This window comes from Hypomesus transpacificus, chromosome 16, assembly GCF_021917145.1.
Source record: "Hypomesus transpacificus isolate Combined female chromosome 16, fHypTra1, whole genome shotgun sequence".
NCBI classification, from domain to species: Eukaryota; Metazoa; Chordata; class Actinopteri; order Osmeriformes; family Osmeridae; genus Hypomesus; species Hypomesus transpacificus.
The window spans coordinates 3079775-3098281 of record NC_061075.1 but is presented as its reverse complement, the minus strand read 5'-3'; the positions used below and the strand labels follow the sequence as shown (position 1 = coordinate 3098281).

General features: G+C 52.7%; 1 protein-coding gene across 1 annotated transcript in view; it reads left to right on the top strand.

The window, feature by feature from the left end:
- atp10a (ATPase phospholipid transporting 10A) overlaps window positions 1–17505 on the top strand; it is a 28397-nt gene extending 10892 nt beyond the window's left edge. Inside the window, exons 9-21 of the mRNA XM_047036784.1 lie at window positions 277–471; window positions 1991–2570; window positions 5572–5675; window positions 6179–6305; window positions 6555–6739; window positions 7467–7821; window positions 9157–9233; window positions 10517–10642; window positions 11323–11523; window positions 12010–12090; window positions 12383–12487; window positions 13697–13884; window positions 14178–17505. Of these exons, the coding sequence (XP_046892740.1) occupies window positions 277–471; window positions 1991–2570; window positions 5572–5675; window positions 6179–6305; window positions 6555–6739; window positions 7467–7821; window positions 9157–9233; window positions 10517–10642; window positions 11323–11523; window positions 12010–12090; window positions 12383–12487; window positions 13697–13884; window positions 14178–14829 (2976 nt within the window). The 3' untranslated portion in view covers window positions 14830–17505. The remainder of the gene's footprint in view (window positions 1–276; window positions 472–1990; window positions 2571–5571; window positions 5676–6178; window positions 6306–6554; window positions 6740–7466; window positions 7822–9156; window positions 9234–10516; window positions 10643–11322; window positions 11524–12009; window positions 12091–12382; window positions 12488–13696; window positions 13885–14177) is intronic.
- The last annotated feature ends 1002 nt before the right edge of the window (window positions 17506–18507 follow it).

Sequence of the window (18507 nt, the reverse complement as noted above, 5' to 3'; positions counted from 1 at the left end):
CCTGTCTGTCTGTCTGTCTGTCTGTCTGTCTGTCTGTCTGTCTGTCTGTCTGTCTGTCTGTCTGTCTGTCTGTCTGTCTGGTTAGCTGTTTATCTGTCTGCCTGGTTATTTTGCCTGTTTGTTCGGCTGGGTGTTTATCTTGGGTACTTGGGTAGTGGGTAGTGTTTATCTTTTCCTCTACCTGCGTCTATTTTTGTCTGTCTATTTTTGTCTGTCTCTCTCTGTCGATTTGTCTGTCTGTCCCAGGGTCTGACTTGTGTGCTCTGTGTCCTGCAGGAGAAGGACATCACCCCTGACCCTCAGCTGCTGGACAAGGTCAACGAAGGCAGCAGCCAGATGGACTTCATGCGTTTCCACAGCCAGCCTCTCTCCCAGCTGCCCTCTGACCTCTGCGACATCAACGACTTCTTCATCGCTCTCACCATCTGCAACACAGTGGTGGTGTCGTCCCCCAACCAGCCCAGGCAGAAGGTGAAGCCCTCTACACGTGCTCGCTTTCCCTGCCCCCCCCCCCCCCCCCTCTCCTCATCCACCCATCTCTCCTCTCCTACACGCCTCCCTGTCTCCATCCCTCACCCCCTCCGATCCTGCCCCCCATTCCTCCTCTCCTCCACCACTCCTCCCCACCTCCATTTTTCACCCCTTCCAATCTGGTCCTCCATCCCTCCGCCCCTCTCCCCCTCCATCCCTCAACCCCCTTCCGCCCCACCCCCCCTTCTCACTCCATTCCTCCACACCCTCGATGTTCCCTTCCCTTTCAGCCCCTAACCCTCCTCGGCCCCCTACCCACTGCCATGACTCTCCTGGGAGAGACACACAGAGGGTCCAAACTGGCAGCCCGTCGCTCCGTGCAGCCAGCAGATGTGTTGGTTGCATGGGCAGAGCAGAGTGAGGTGTAATGAGTTGTTTAGGGGTATCGATCCAGATGGGGTGACCATATAAGACATATGACGATATTGCGTCAGTTGGTGGGGGAAAAAAATGGCAAGTTTTGCTGATTTGCTGTGATTTCTGGGGTTCATAAATCTGGATGAAGGTGGTGTGTGTCTTTTCAGTGTGTGTTCGTCTGTTTGGTTGGGGGGGTGTGTGTGTTTGTGTGTGGAAGTGTTGGCTAATGGAAGCCTAGGTGTGGTCCTACTGTCGGGGTTGGATCACATCCTGCCCAGCTGTGCAGCCCAGCTCCTGTCCCATCTCCGTGCCAACTCCCTTCCCATCGAACACCTTTTAGATCTCTACTGCGTCACTGATGGGTTTCTGTGTGGAGTTTCCAAGTTTTCCTGTTTCCTGAACTTTCTTACGCGCGCGTCCACTCAACAATGACCTTTTTACTCGCAAGAAGGCTCTCGGGGGTGCTGAGGAAGTCACAAAGCATTTCAAAAATAAGGAAACACTTGAGTGAGTGTAAACAGGTTCTGTTTAATGCAGCTGGCTTAGATGCCGTACCTTGGCACTCTGACTCTCCTCACCTTTTTCTAGCTTTTCCCCACAGTTCCTTTTTGTAATTGCTTGTGTTTTATTATTTTTGTCGTGTGCCCTTGTGCGTAAGCCAGCTGAATGATTAATATCTTGAGTTCTGCTGCCGGGGTCCTCCGGGAGAGCTCCAGAGTAAAGACCCACCTCGGAGTAAAGAGTTTAGGGGTCTCCAGCCAGGAGGTGTGCTGTCTGGTCTGGAGCCCAGGAGGAACACCTGGGCTGGAAACCCAGAGCAGGAACCACCTCCTAGGTGTGACAGAGGAGTCTCACGTGAGGGGAGGGCACTGGGAGAAGAGTAGATGAACGCTAACGGTGTTCGCATGTCAGGTTCTATCGCGGTTTGATGCGGAGATGATGAACGACCTTGTGGGCGGGATGTGGCGGGCGGCGTTTCTCTCCCTCCGCAGATCATGGGCAGTACGGCCGACAAACCCCTGGTGTCGACGTTCCCTGTGTTGTCTGACGTGGTTCCGGAAAGTTGGATTTGAACCCTCTCTCTCCCTCCCCCCCCCCGTAGGTGAGGATGCGGTTCGAGCTGAAGAGTCCGGTGAAGACCATCGAGGACTTCATCAAGCGCTTCACCCCCAGCCGGCTCACCTCCTCCAACAGCAGCAGCTCCTCCAGCCTGCTGGCCGAGCGCTCCGCCCGCCGGGGCGCGTCCGGCGCCATGCCCTCGCCGTCCTCCGAGAGCACGCTCACCAAGCTGGACGAGGGGGAGGGGGGGGAGGGCGGCGGCGTCGGCGGCGAAGGAACGGACGCCAACGCCTTCAGCCCCGCCCCCCCCACCTACGACGCCAAGCCGGCGCCCGTCGAGGAGGGCGAGCTTCGCTACGAGGCGGAGTCCCCAGATGAGGCGGCGCTGGTGTACGCGGCGAGGGCCTACAAGTGCTCCCTGGTGGGCCGTCTGCCGGATCAGGTGACCGTGGAGCTGCCTCACCTGGGGAAGCTGAGCTTTGAGCTGCTGCACACGCTGGGCTTCGACGCCACCAGGAAGCGCATGTCGGTGGTGGTGCGCCACCCGCTGACCAATCAGATCACCGTCTACACCAAGGGAGCCGACTCAGTCATCATGGACCTGATCAGGCCTCCGTCTACAGGTAGGCCAGGGGGTGAGAGAAAGACACACAGAAACACACACACACACACACATATACATACACGGCCAAATGAGGTTCCCAAGGTTCAGACCTACATCTTTTTCATAAACAAATAACACACAATTATTGGAGTATTGCCCCCCGCTCCAGATATTAAAATGTGGTTGGATGTGTCATTGGGAGTCAGGTGGCTAAACGGTGAGGGAGTCAGGTTAGTAATCAGAAGGTTGCCGGATCGATTCCCCGCTGTGCCACATGATGTTGTGTCCTTGGGCAAGGCACTTCACCCTACTTGCTTCGGGGGGAATGTCCCTGTACTTACTGTAAGTCGCTCTGGATAAGAGCGTCTGCTAAATGACTAAATGTAAATGTAAATGAAACTCGGATGTCGGTTATGAGCCTGAGCATCATACCTGCTGAGCTGGGATGGATGTAGAGTTAGACAGTGGTGTAGGTTGGGTTCATGGATGATGGGGGGTATTTTCAGGCGAGAGGTGATTTAACATCTTAGTCCCAGAAGAGTAAGACCCCACTACGAACATGCTGTTAACAGGGCTGTGTGTGTGTCTGTGTGTCCTGAGTCCAGACTGTGTGTGGGCCAGTCTGCTGTCTTCCGACTTAATCCTCCTGTAGGATTGATGAATCTTGGCACAGGACCAGAAAGGCTACAAATCACTGGCTGTAATCCAGGCTCGGCCAGGGAGCGAACACCCTAACAAATGGAGGAGATTTTCAGCAGCACTGGTCAATCTGCCGTGATTAATTGCTTTCAATTGTGGATAGGTCCGTTATTGCGGAAGAAAGGCTGTTGTCCCATCGTGATGATAACCCCCCTGTGTGTGTGTGTGTGTGTGTGTGTGGATGGTACTTACCTCGTCTGATCTGTGTTCTGAGGATTGGAACACCAGTCAGCCCAGTAGAAGTTCCTCCAGCCCATGTGTGTAGCCTGCGAAGGTCAGGGGGGGGACACGGATCCAGACCTTACCTGACCACCTGTATTTTTAGGTCCAACTCTTAACTACGTCGCTCTCTGTCATAATTGCTGAACTTGCACGTCACGCTGAAACCCCACAGTTTGGAAAGGGTGCGTTGACTCCTCCCTCACTCTGTCAGCAGAGCAGAGCTGGGAGCGGAGGCCGCGCGACGGGATGTTGGTTTTCCAGGCCTGCAAAGACCCATGGAGGCACTCTGCTGTACTGCTGTGTATCAGTACTGCTGTGTATGAGGGCCCCCGTGGCCTGGCCAGCAGAGCCCAGCCTGGACACCTCGCTGCCCCGCTGGGTGAAGGACGGCTGCGGCAACGACCAAAAACTACTCGGTCATGGAAATCACCTTCCCTCCATTTTTTTGGAGCACATCCAGTAGAGTTGTAGGGGGGGGGTTACAAAGGGTTTTATTTCATGGCCGTGTCGTGAAACGAGGTGGTTTTTAGAAGTGCAGTGGAGAGAGGGGCGTCCAACAGGAAAGCAGCGGGTTCAGAACCCCCTGGGGAGAGGTGCTGGTTCGCGCTGAAGGACGCGTTCAACATCACTCTCCGCTACGTTCCATGACGAGGTTCAGATTGTAGCTCTCAGCAGCTTGATGGTGTGGTGGCGCGCAGCTGAAAGGAAACGGGGCCGTTTGCGGATTCAAACGTGGCGTCACGTTGTGTGGATTATGTACTTCCTCCTGCAGTCGGGTTTGAGGTGTGTTGATTGAATATGTTCTTTTCGAACTTCATTATGGAGACCCGAGTTCATCTTAGTCTCAAAGAAATACAACCCTAAAAGACTTGAACCTCTCTCTCCTCGAACAGTCATTTTTCTTAAAGCGTATATCAGAAGAAAAAACTCGACCAGGTTGTTTTGACGTCTGAGAGCAGTCGGACCCCAGTGAAATAATTCTGAATTAAAATGTGATTTACAATATGGATTTTTCCATTACTGGAACTCGGCAGCGCGTTCCTGCGTTTTGGTACGCGGCTGAATGTTCATCATCTTAAGTGTCCTCTGCACAGGGCTGTCTAAAACAGGGCCGCAGGACGTTAGGATTTAGACTTACGAAATGACTAAACTTTACCAAAATATAAAACTTGCAGTGTCATCTCTTACTTGAATGGAGAGTGAGAGAGTGGGAGGTTAGAGCTATTTTGGGACATTGACCCCAACCCCAGCCCCGACCCCAGCCCCAAACCCAGCCCCAAACCCAGCCCCAAACCCAGCCCCAAATGTTTCATAATTCCAGGCTTTCAGTGCTGTGTCCTCTGTCCAGGACCAGCCCTCCCTGCAGGATGGGTGGGTCTGGTGGAGCCCCCCTCGCTACAATGGCTCCTTTCAGGCAGCCAGGTGGTAGGGCACACCGCGTCACTCTAATAACACTGCGTGTGGAGGGGAGGAGGCCACAAGACACCCAGGTGACAAACTACCTATTTGTCACAATGTAACTTCAGCCCCAGGCCAGGGCCTTCTTTAAAGAGGAGTCAGGTGGCACTTCACCCTACTTGCCTCGGGGGAATGTCCCTGTACTTACTGTAAGTCGCTCTCTGGATAAGAGCGTCTGCTAAATGACAAAATGTGAAATGTGAAATGTAAAGAGCAATTTGATGTCATCATCCAAGGGGGATTTAAACCTGTGACCTGCAGGTCTGCAGTCAAATGCTCTACCACCGAGCGACACCCATCCTCAAGGTTGCCAATCGGTCCTCGAGTGCGACCGAGGACGAGGACTTGTATCGGAGGAGGACTTTCACGCTTGTTGAAACTTTCTGCTGAAATCTCTTAGTTTGTTCGAGCTGAATGCTCTGTGTGGGATGACTAACATGGCAGCGCTGCGCTAAGACACCAGCCTGTGGGTTGGTTTTTGGTGTGAAGGACAGATGGCTCTCATGTGCCTCGTGCGAGAACTGACAGAGAAAGAGCTGCTAAATCATTCAGGATTAGAACATGGCCTCCCAGAACAACATGGAATCCTCCCTTTTTTTTTTCCAATAGTTTTACTCCCCATGTTTTTTGTGTGTTTCCAGATGATTCCAAAGGAAAGCGCCAAAGAAAGATTCTCTACAAGACCCAGAACTACCTGAACCTCTACGCGGCCGACGGGCTACGCACGCTGTGCATCGCAAAAAAGGTAACACTTACCAGAGGAAACGGCAACACTCCCACGCCCCCCCCCCACACACACACACGCAGCACATTGCCATCCAGCACCATCCGTTTCCAAACCTGAAAGTCGACCGTGACGTGTCACCGAGCCGGCCGCGGGGGAAAACTTTCCAGAGAGCCGTGTTCTGGCAGACTGCGGGGTGGCGCGGCACAGACCTCGGCGTGATTCCGTCTCTCAGATTGACATTGTCTGTGACTCAGTCGAAGGCCGGGCCGTTTTCCCCAGCCCGTTAACTCGTGAGATCGTTCCCTCGTGTACGGCATGTCCTAGTGATGAAACCCTTCCTCAAGGTCTCGCTCGCTCCCACCCGCCACTGGTTTGTTTACCTCCCATTGCCCACTAAGGAGGCAAAAGCCTTGTTTTTGAGTTCAGAGTTCACATCAAGATAAAAAAAAAATACGTAAGAAGACTCAATATGGGATTTTACCCTCTGTGTTGTTGTATGTTTGTGTGTGTGTTCGCGTCAGACTCTAACCAAGGAGGAGTATGCCGCCTGGTTGCGGCGCCACCTAGAGGCCGAGACGGCCCTCCAGGGCCGAGAAGAGCTGCTGTTTGACTCGGCTCTGCGCCTGGAGACTAACCTCCATCTCCTGGGTAAACGCACACCTCGACACCGCCCTGGCACCAGCAGCGACAACACGTTCTTTCTTATTTCGGAATTTAGAACAAATCCAGATGTTTTGTCTATAATTCAGAACACGTGTTTATTTTGGGGGTTTAAAGAGAATTTAGAATGCGTTTGTTTTTGTTTTTTTTGGGGGGGGGGGGAGGGAAACGTGTAAGGGTCCCTGTGAGGGTCATGTGGGAAGTAAAGAAAGCGGTTGTGTGCGTGTGACGATGCAGGTGCGACGGGTATCGAGGACCGTCTTCAGGACGGCGTTCCGGAGACCATCGCCTCCCTGCGCAAGGCCGGACTCCAAATCTGGGTGCTGACGGGGGACAAACAGGAGACGGCCATCAACATTGCCTACGCCTGCAAGCTGCTGGAACCCGAGGAGGAGATCATCACTCTGAACGCCGACTCCCAGGTGAGCCCCCGTGGGCGGTTCTGGCTGGCTCGCCCTAGTCCGCTGCCCTCTACTGGCCCCCGTGCAGAGAGATGGATAGAGGGAGTGCTGAGAACGATTGATGGATGGTTTCTGGGCCTTTTCTCTGTGAAAGAGAAGGTATTTGGATGCTGTTCAACACCTCAGCTAACGCTCTCTCCTGGCTAATTATTTTTGGCTCGCGGAGGAGAAAGTTATGTGATTGGGTCAGGCGTGGCAGGGAGTTCTGGCTTGGTCTGGTACCAGGGTCTGGCTGCCAGATGTGTTGAGGGATAGACCGGTGCTGGATACTGACAGTGTCCTCTCCTCCGGCCCTGCCCCCCTCGCTCCCCCCCCCCCCACTGACTGTGTGTCTGTAAATCATGCGCCTTGTGTGAAAGTTAGATAGAAACTGTGTCCTCAGCCTGACCCTCTCTCTCTCTGTCTTTTTCTTTCCCTGACTATTTCCTTATTTTCCCTCTTTCCTCCTCGTGCTCTCTCTCCTCTTCACCTCTCTCTTTTTCTCTCCATCTCCCTCCTCTCCAATTCTGTCTCTCTATTTTTCCCTGTCTCTCTTCCTCTCCTCTTCACCCGTCTCTCCTTCTCCTCCTCTCCAATTCTCTCTCTCTCTCCCTCTCACCCTCACCCCCCCTCTCTCACCCCCCCCTAACCCCCTCCTCTTTCTCTCTCTCTGTCTCTCTGTCTCTCTGTCTCTGTCTCCCTCCTTCAGGAGGCCTGTGCTGCGCTGCTCGAGGAGAGCCTCCACTACATCCAGGCCAAGTTCCTGTGCCCCTCCCCGGGGGAGGCGGCCGGGGCCTTCCAGCACGACTTCCCCCTCTTCGACCTCTCCCCTCCCCCCTCCTCCTCTGCCTCCTCCCAGGCCGCGCCCGTCCTGGTGCACCGCCTGGGGCTGGTGATCGACGGGCGCACGCTGGCCTACGCCCTGGACCGCAGCCTGGAGGACAAGTTCCTGGCCGTGGCCCGAAGCTGTCGCTCGGTGCTGTGTTGTCGCTCCACGCCCCTGCAGAAGAGCATGGTGGTCCAGCTGGTTCGGAACAAGCTGAAGGTCATGACCCTGGCCATAGGTGGGTGAAGCGACGCCCTTGTCTGTGACTGCCCGAATGGCTTTTCAATCGATCAGGTTTGTTGTCGTGGCCTCTCTCACACCCATCTCGGCGAGATGGTTTTCGTTGAAGCCCATAAGAATGTGATTGGGGAATTAGTCCCACCAGCAGGTGACTGGCTGGGCATGCGCTAGGTCGATTCGTCACATCAGCAGGGGGATTGGTCGATTTGTCACATCAACAGGCGATTGGTCGATTAGCCCCGTCAGCAGGTGATTGGCTCGTCATGTGGGGAGAGCGGGGCAGCTGGAAGTGATGGCTGCAGTTTTCTTTGAGAAAACCCCAGCTCCTCACCTCCTAAAACACTGTGGCAGGTGATTCCCGGAAAACAACCCAACTGATGGATGGAATGCCTCGAAAGCGGCTCAAACCCCGAAGCGTAGCGTCCCCCCCCCGTCCTCCCCCCCCCCCCCCCCCCTTCCCCACATCACTCCTCACTTATCCCCCCCGCAGGAGCGGGGCTTCATGGCTGTGAAATATGCTGGCGTGGAGCGCCTTGGCAGCCAATAGCAGGCAGAGACCTTCTGACGGACTGCTCCCGCACTCCAGCAGCTCCCCATCACAAGACCTCCATCCATAACCCCCCCCTCCCCCCGCCCCCGGCACGACAGCAGTTTCCACTGGTGCCAAAACTATTCGCTTTTTAGGGGGGGGGTCCACCATCGGACCTACCCACAACAACGATAATAAAACACCCAGATATATATATATATATGCTGTGTATGTGCCCCCCCCCCCCTCCCTCTGACAGAGAGGACTTTCTGTTTACACAGAGGTGTGTTTCGGGGAAGAGTGTGCCGTCAGGATGAAGGTGCTGTGATGTTCTGCAGGGACCGCTACGACTCACTGTGGTCTTGTCTGTTTACTGTGTGTGTTGTTTTGCCGCTGCGCTCGGCTAGCTCACGTTTTCTGCCTGCCGAGCGCTTTTCCGTCTCTGCTGTGTTAGCAGTTGGGTGGAGTGACTTAGTGGTGAGGGATGGGGAGCTTTACACCCTTTACTGAATCTCTCTCTCTCTCTTTTCATTCCCACTCTGCTTCCCTGTTTCTCTCTCTCTCTCTCTCTCTCTCTCTCTCTCTCTCTCTCTCTCTCTCTCTCTCTCTCTCTCTCTCTCTCTCTCTTGAGACCTCTTCTTCCCACCCCCCTCTCTCCCTCTCTCATCTCTCTATCCCTCTCTCTACTTCTCTCTCTCCACCTCTCTCCCTCTCTCTACTTCTCTCTCTCCACCTCTCCCTCCTTCTCTCTCTTATTACTCTGTCTGTACCTCTCTCTCTCTCCTCTCCCCACATTAATCTCAGGTGATGGGGCTAATGATGTCAGCATGATCCAGGTGGCGGATGTGGGCGTGGGCATCTCGGGACAGGAGGGCATGCAGGTAAGGAGAAACATGGGTGGGAGGGAGGTGACGGGTGGATGGATAGAGAGATGGAGGGTGCCGGGGTGGTGGGGGAGCAGGGTTGGGGTGATTTAGAGAGGACTATAAAAGATATAAAAGAGTAACTGAGTGGATGGGGGGGGGGGGGGGGGGGGGGGTGAGGGCCTACAGGGAGTTGAGGGCCTACAGGGGGTTGAGGACAGAGGAGGAAGTATGGAGGGAGGGAGGGAGGGAGGATGGAGGATGGAATGTACAGTAATAGGCCTGGGGAAGTGAGGGAGATCCAGTCAGAGGAAGGGTAATGGTAAATGGCTGGGTTAACTGGGTGGTTTCCTGTAATACACTCCACATCCCCACTCATTAACCACACCAGGTACTGTCCTTTGGGCTCTGAGGAACTGTCTGCCATGTGTGTGTGTGTGTGTGTGTGTGTCATGTGTGTCTGGGTACGTGTGTGAGTTTGACTGTGTGTGTGTGTGTGAGAGATGTGCATGAACTTACAGTGCAACTGTGCACCGCGTTGCGGGAAGGTGACCGCGCATAGCAACGACATAGCAACGGAGGGAGCCGTCCAATTAACCTGCAGGCAGGGCTCTGCGGGCGGCACGCAGCACCTCGCATCTGTTTAAAGACTCGATATCCTGTCTCTGCGCCGCCCGCCAGATTAATCATTGTTAATAAAATTTGGTCTTAATGAGAAGACAGTCGCTCCTCTAGAGCCCGCGGTTTGCTGAGGTGGGCTTTTCTCCGCTCGTGCTCCCCCCTCCCCCCCTTTCCCCCTCCTCGCGGTGAACGAGGCGCTGTGATTAACTGGCCTTCTCTATAGTCGGTACCCCCGCTTTCCCCGTGTGGTTGTTTAAGCTCGGTTATTAGGGGCGCAGCAGAAATTAAATTACTGTACAATGAGGCAGCTGCTGTTATTTTGACAGTCGTGAGGCCTTCCAGAAGGTTCCTGGTGTCCCAGGGATCTGTGTGTGTGTGTGTGTGGGGGGGGGGGGGGGGGGGTCTGTGTCTTTCTGACTTCTTCTGGTCGTGTTTGTATTTTCGACGATGCTCCTCAGCTTGCCTCGCGCGCCTCTGAGGAGAGGGAGTCTTTCAGGGGATGTTTAGATCATTTCAGGAAGCGTTTTGGTCTAGAAGAAGCAGCTGGTTTGTCATGCTCCCACAACAGGAGTTAGGGTGGTGAAGGGCTGTGTGCCTAGTAACGTGTGTGTGTGTGTGTGTGTGCTGATTAAACATGTTTTTTCACCCGACACTTCCTCCTTCCCCTCCTCCTCTGCCAGGCTGTCATGGCCAGCGACTTCTCCCTCCCGCGTTTCCAGTACCTGCAGAAGCTGCTGCTGGTCCACGGACATTGGTGCTACTCCCGGCTGGCCAACATGATCCTCTACTTCTTCTACAAGAATGCAGTGAGTGTCTCCTTCCAGGGGCCCGGTCTGGAACGGGACTGTGGCGGGAGACTGGGGAGTCATTGTGCTAGATGATGATGGTTAAAGGATAACCTGAGGGGTTACATGTAGGCTAAACCTCATTTTACCTCATCAAGAGCGTCTGCTAAATGACTAAATGTAGTCCAACACGGAGGTCACTCCAAAAAAACAAACCCACAAATAGGAAGAGGTCTTTTTTTCCGGCTTTGATCTGCGCTAATGTTTTCCGTAAATATTTTCAATGTCCCCCATCAGAGCTCTGTACTAAGTGGCCAGTGTGGCCCCCTGTTTGTGTGTCCCATGATGGAATGTGTTAGATGAAAGCGTGCCTGTGTACAGTCTGGGAGCTGCTGTCTGGTCTGTCGGCCAGCCTGTGTGGCCTGGGGCTATGAGATTCTCCCGCGTTTGTTTACCTGAGAACAGCTGCAGATGCTCACTTGGCTCGTTCTCTATCTCTCTGCCTCCCCTCCTGTCCTTCCCTCTTCCGCTTTCTCTCATTCCTCTCTCTCCGCCTTTCACCTTTTCTGCCTCTGTCTTCTATCTCCCTCTTTCCCTCTCTCTCTCCCCCTCCCTCTCTCTCTCCCTCTCTCTCTCCCCCTCTCTCTCCCCCTCTCTCCTTCTCCCTCCCCCGCTCTCTCTCTCTCCCCCTCTCCTCACAGATGTTCGTGGCCCTGGTCTTCTGGTATCAGTTCTACTGTGGCTTCTCCGGCTCGGCCATGATCGACCAGTGGTATCTCATCTTCTTCAACCTGATGTTCTCGGCGTTCCCCCAGCTGGTCACGGGCACGCTGGACAAAGACGTCTCCTCCCAGACGCTCCAGGAACTACCTCAGCTCTACATGAACGGACAGAACTCAGAGGTGCACGTCCACACACACACACACACACACACACACACACACACACACACACACACACACACACACACACACACACGTGCCCTCAGCCCAAGAGGTATGAAAGCATATTGGGGTTTCACGGAGGGGAGGTCGTGTGTAGAGCACGCAGCGCGGGGAGAGAAGGTTCCGGAGAGGCTGTCCCAGCTGTAGCCTATGTAGCGGCTGATCCTACAGGGAGTTTGACATCCGAGGAAGGCATGCCTCTGGTTTCTAAAACCCAATCAGCCGCTCAGCCGAATCACCCTACACGGAACAATTAACAGTTAGGGCTGATCTGGGCCCTCTGCGACTCTTCAGAGGACATTTATGATTATTGTTCACGGACCATAACTTCATATAGGTCCATTATGAGGACGTCCTGACCGGTGGACTGTTTCTGGTACAGACACAGGGGAGCAGTGGTTTGTGATGCTCAAAGCTAAGGCTTTGGTTGGATCTGTGTTTCAGGAATACAAGCCATACATGTTCTGGATGAACATGATCGATGCCTTCTACCAAAGCCTCATCTGTTTCTTCATCCCTTACTTTGTGAGTGTTTTCTTGGTTTCGATTGTATTTTGGGATATTTTCCGTTGGATTTGTTTTCCTTATTGACCCTGATTGTGGTCTCTCTGAGACGGCGTTTTCACTCTCCGTCTCACTTTTGTGTCTCTGGCGTTGTTTGGTCACCCTGTGTTTTTCCCTCTCTGTCTCTCCCTCTCCCTTCTCTCCTTCTCTTGTCCCTCTCTCTCTCTCCTCCCCCTTTCCCCGCCATTCCCCATTCTTTTCCCTGTTGACCCCCTTCTCCCTCCCTCCCTCCCTCCTTCCCCTCCTCCTCCAGGCCTACGCTGACTCCGAGGTGGACCTGCTGACGTGGGGGACCCCCATCACCACGCTGGCCCTGCTCACCATCCTGCTGCACCTGGGCGTGGAGACCAAGACCTGGGTGAGGACTCCACCAGCCCACACACGCTCATTCAGTACTAATTGACTGTGCGCTCGAGTTCCGGAATCAATCGAGTTGAGAAATCCGATAGAGAAGCTGGCGGCTGCATGAGGCCCTGGTTCAGCAGGGGCTCCCCGACTTAAGCGGGGAAACGTTTTAGCTACAAAGGAAAAAGGGGGAATTTGCGGTAACTGAACCAAAGCTTGTGAGGTTTAGTTGCTGCAGCTTTTTTGGGGGGGATTAAAAATAATCCTTTTCCTCAGCCTGGGCCCTGGCAGTAGAGAAACTCCCTATCCCAGAATTCCCCTCTCCTGCAGCCCTCAGACCAGCCCCCTGGGTGAGTGTCTGCACCAGCCCGAGGCTTGACAGGGCAGTAGGTGTTTCCGCGTGGGTCTAGCTGAGTAGATCAAACCAGAAGACACTGCGGCACCCCGAGGCTATCTATCACCGCGGCAACTAGCCCCGTCTGTGCTCAACCTGTCGACGCTGCGTTCCCCTGCGAGGCAGCGCAACGCACAGCCGCCAAAATAAGGCGTTATTTAGTTGGGTGTCCCACGAGTCGGTTCTCAGGTGTGTGCCTCCCCTAGCGTCCGAGATAGGTGGCTCGCCTGCCGTTTTTTAAACGGATGACCCTGGACTGGATTAAAGCCTTTTCCATTACGCTGGAAGGCTGTAAATTTGGTTTACCTGACAGCTTTCGTACATGAAAAATGTCCTTTTCGCCGAGCGCTGCCTTGCAGACACGATGGCCTTTTGTGCAGGGCAGGGAGGAAGCCCACAGTCCCAGTTAGCCGTAGCAACGCTTGAGAGCAAATGTTCAGCTGGCAGTTCCAGTGCCGCCTGCCTGCCTGGCCAGGAAAATAAGTCTGTTGACTGGGACAGGATTGTGAAAGTCATTCAAAAGGTATGTGAGGTAGGGAGGGGGTGTGAGGGAACATTCTGTATCCCCCCCCCCCCCCCTTCAGAGAAACAGACCACCTGCCCCCCCCCCCACCAGAAAGAGAGAGAAAGACAGGGAGGGAGAGAGAGGGAGACCACTCAGTCCCCCCCCCCCCCCCCCCCCCCCCCCCCCCCCACCTCCCTTCAATTGGTGATACACCGATGGACGTCTCTCCGCGTTGTGAATGTTTTCGTTCCGTGACCACCAGCGGTGCAGTGAGTCAGCAGAGTCAGATGGCGGTGAGTCACCGTGCCTCTCTCTCCCTGCAGACGTGGATGAACTGGCTGTCCATCGGCTTCAGCGTGGCCCTGTTCTTTGCCGTGTCGCTGTGCTACAACGCCTCCTGCCCCTCCTGCTACTCCCCGTCCAACCCCTACTGGACCATGCAGAGGCTGCTGGGAGAACCCCTCTTCTACCTGCTGTGTATCGTTACTCCTGTGGCCGCTCTGCTGCCCAGGTGAAGTGTGTGTGTGTGTGTTTGTCTGAGTGTCTGTTTACCTCTGCATGTGTGTATACTGTGTGTGTGTTTGTGTTTGTCGGTCTTGGAGTGAGTGCAAGTCTTTCTGTGTGTGTGACCGTGTGTGCTACAGCATTCTCATAGCAGGGTTATGTTGTCATAAGAGTCCTGGGTTATTTCTGTTTTCATTACCAGATGCTTTTATGTTTATTCCAGTGAAGTGGTATTCACAGATAGAGATAGAGCTGCCAGGAAGGTATGTCCTGATGTCTCACTCCCACATTATCTTCCAGATACTTCTACAGGGCGTGTCAGGGCTCGCTGTTCCCCAGCCAGGTCCAGGTTGGCCGGCAGCTGGACCGCCTCCCAGCCGAGACCCGCCGGAACATTCTCAGCCTGAGCGGCTTAGCCGTGGGCGCCCGCTACGCCCTCCGACCCTCCCTCTTCCCCTTCCCCGGCGACTCCTTCCCGAAAGACTGCGGCCTCGGAGGCCGGGGCGGCCTCGGCTGTTCCAAGAGCCCCCTGGAGGAGAGGCCGGCGAGGCCGCAAGGGAAGGCCACCAGCGGCCTGGCGGGGCTCAGAGACAACGACCTCAGCCTCACCGATCCCTTCACCCTGGCCTCCACAGAGACCGACACGCTCCCGTACACCAAGGAGGCCCCCAGGCCCGCCGAGCGCCACCATTCCCCGGCTAAGCACGCGGCCAGCGACGTGGACGCCAGTCTGGACCTCTCCCGCCTCAGTCTGTCCGGCTGGATCACCTCCACGCCTCTGCTCAGCCCGGCAGAGAGCGTCCAGCTCACAGTGCCCCCTGCTGGGGGGAAGCAGAGCGCCACCTACAGGAGGGACTGTGAGGAGAGGCCGGGGGCCGACCACGCGGTGCTGGAGCCAGGGCCACAGGCCTCACGCGGCCCCAGGGACTTGCTCCAAACCAGCTTACTATGATGGCTCACCATCTGTACTACGTTACACTAACCATCTGATTTGCACGATAGCTTTATTGAATTTTTATATTTTTTGGAGATATTTTATAAAGTTATAAAAGATTTGTAGGTACTCGACGTTTGTATTTTAGATGTATAAAGTGAAGCAGAGTTAGTCGCTCTGACTGGGGAGATTATCAAACTGGACGGTCGCTTTTTGGGAGTTGGAACTCTGCAGGGGTATTGGAAAGATGTCTTGCAAATTGCAGAGGATTTCTGCTTTCAACTAAAGCATACCAAAGGCATTCCATTTCCAGCTTGTATAGATATATTTTGAAGTCTCTCTCTCTCTTTTTGTATATCTCTCTTTCTCTCTCTTATAGAGAGAGTACAGTTATTTCCATGTGTCTTTGATGGGAGAAGGAATCTGTGTTTCAGCTGCACAATGTTTATTCCTTGAGCCAGGTCTGGGAGTGAATCCATTCATCTATGTCCAGATTCACAGTGGCCTTGCTCTCCGAACTATCCTTTTCAATGTGCCTTTTATGCTCCAACCCAGATTAGCCTCGACGCTGTGGTGCGTCCGTTCGGAAGATTCCACGTGCCTTTTATTTCCCACCAACTGTTACTGGAAGCTTCCCTGTGGTTCTGGTGAGAGAAAGGGGGTCCGTTTTGTTCCGTGTTCAACCCACCTTGGTTGTAGTTTTTGGAGGACGGCGTCGGAGCAGGACTTATCGAGGCTTTTGCCATTACTTGAAACTGTATCACACGCGTGCTGTGTTGAGGGGCTTCGCTTCAAAGCACATCTAGGTCTCGACACAGGCCCTTTTGTTTTATATAACCGTGTGAATGTCACTCAGTTCCTTGAATTTGTCAGTTTTCACCTCTTTATGGCTCCGCTGACCTTAAGTGCATTCCATGAAGTATTTATATAAGCTACAGTCTTAACGGTAGAAGCAGTAATTTTGCAGCAGTACAAAACATAGTTCTTCTCATCTGGTTCTCCTCAATCTCCTCCTGTGCTGTTTCTATGGAGACATGTAGTCCTTTACAAAGCCAAGTGATGTTGCCCTTGTGAGAGACCCTAAGATGCCTCTGAGTTACTGTCCTGAGCACAGCGAGGTCACTTCTGTGTTCCAAGTCTTCACTCCTTTACACAGTGTGCGTGGGGGTGCACGTGTGTTTGAGTGCGTGTATGTGTGTGTTGAGGGTCAGCTGGAGGTTCACACACTGCAGTAGAACTGTAAGTTGTAATAATAAGTTTATAGTTTATTTTTTTACACACATCTCAACCAATACACACAGTTAACTGTTGTCCCAAATCCAGCATTCCAAAGGACCTAGAGGGTGTGACCTTTGACTTATGATTGTTAATTTTGTTGTTTTTCTGCTACCCACTGCTCCTTCCCAGATAGAATCCAAAGTTGCACTACGGAATTTTCTGGCGATTTGGCAGCCAATGAAAACCCGGCCTGACCATGAGTACCATGAGCAACATTTTATGGAAGAGCATTCCAAGTACCTTGAGCAGATGGCTTCAAAAGGATCATGTCTAAAATATCAATGCAAGTTCTCTGTTTCCAGTGTGTACTTACTCTGAATTTAAGCAGCCAAGTTTGTTACGTATTCTTCTCTTTCCTACCAAAGATTCTTGATATATATCCTATCTCAAAATGTATACTGTTTTTTTTTTATTTATTTTTTTTTTTTTTTTTTATCATGTTCAGTTACAAAAGTAATTGTTTCTAACTATGCACTCACATTGGTGTTGTTTAGTTAAGGTAAATGAAACCATGTTCAGCCATACCATGATGCTTACAGTTACCCAGGGAAAAATAATTAAAAAAGTGCTTTTTCCAAAAAATTCAGGGTTGTACCAAGCAGTGCCTGTAAAGCCTTTTAGCTGCTTGTTATGATGCTATGTTATGATGCTATATAATGATATGTCCAAATCGGTTCTGACAGTATCATCTCTTGAAGTGTTCGATGGACCAACTGTTATCCAGTCCATCAGGGTGTATTTCCCTAAACAGTAATGTTCCTCAACACTGGAAAAGGTATTCCTCATTAAAGACTTTGATACTTACCATGACCAAGATAACGCTAAGATAATTTAGCTGCACATCCATAAAGATTTTTAATCCATCTCTTTTTTTGTGTTTTATTTTTAAATGGTCACCTGTTTCACAGTGTAAGTCTCCAGTATAACATCCATGTTTTGATGGATGTGTTGCTGTTATCGGCTGCTGTCTCCTCTCTTCTCTTTGCTGTTGAACATACAGAACACTCTAGAACTCTGGAACCAAACCAGGCCTCAATTCCTGCTGCCTTCCACGGAGCTTTCAGAGTTGTGAGCCCTCCTCTCTGACACCCCGTCACCCTCTCTCAGTACCTGACCCTGGGACACTTCCTGGTTTGTTGCTTCGTTCCTTTCACATGGTGGTTGTCATAGTTATGTTAGTTTGAACTGTCACACCATTTGTTTGAGGGTTTCCCGTTGTTTTTGTTTTTACCACCAACAACGTTGTTGCGGTGTTTTGTTATTATGGGATGTACTGTTTACGGTGCCGTTGCTGATTCAAGGACTTCTCCAGCTGTTCTCTCTGTCGTATGTGGTGTTCGGGCAATGCCTACTTAATGCCGTTTTTAGTTCTGATGCATCTGAAATATTTAATAAATTTAAACTGATTGGGAAAAAGAGAACACCTGTGTCTAATCATTTTCTGTGCAAATCAAAACTGAAACCCTGAGCTGAATAAAAGTAATTTGATAAATCGCTACTTGCATGTTTGAACGACATTGCTACCAAAGTATTGAGGAACCAAACCCTTCCGTGCTGACCTATGGAGGAGCAGCTGGGAGTGTAACCCCGGGAGACGGATGTTGCTGTGCATCTGAACTGAGGGGGCATATGGCCATCCCTGTCCCAGTGGAGTCCTGGTGGCAGGAGGACTGCGTGTGTATCTCTGTGTTTGCCCATACACACAACCCAGGTCTCTGGAGGGGTCTTGCTGCCCCCTCCCTTGTCACCTCTGTTCAACTCCAGCGGTCAGACAAGGCTTGATGTTGTCCCATAAGCACAGAAGGCACTGCTGTGTCCCTGCAGACTGGGAGTCCCTGCCATAGGTTCAAAGTTTGTGGCTGAGTTGGCAACTGTCTGTCTTGTGTGCTTGCTTGAAAAACTGCGGGGTTTTCATTCAACGGAAAAAGAACGGAAAAAAATCCAGGTAATTACACCAACATCACAGTAACATTGTTAGCGTATATGTGGCGTTGGTCAATCGAGTGCTCAATATTTGACGTGCTGGCCACTCATGGTGAAACGCTTTATCATCACATGTTTACTGAAGGAGTCCCTAGCCTGATTGTGCTCTCCTCTCCATCCCTCTCCCCCGTCTCTCTTCCCTTGCCTCGGCACGTCTGTCCTCTGAGACCTGGCGGGCGGGGAGGAGGCGATGGGCCTTTACAAGATGAATGATCTTTGGCCTGTTGTTGCAGAGGTTTGCTTTAGCTGTGTGAGCGCAGCATCTGTGGTCCCTCGCCAGGTGAAGCTGTTATTAATGAATTTATTTTAAGGCGCAGCGAGGGAGATGGGACGGAGGCGGCAGTGCTGATGCCGCCGTTACTCCGCCCTTACCCTGGGATCGGCAAATTACTGACCGTCACTGCACTTTTCAAAAGCAAGTTCCTCATCTTAACA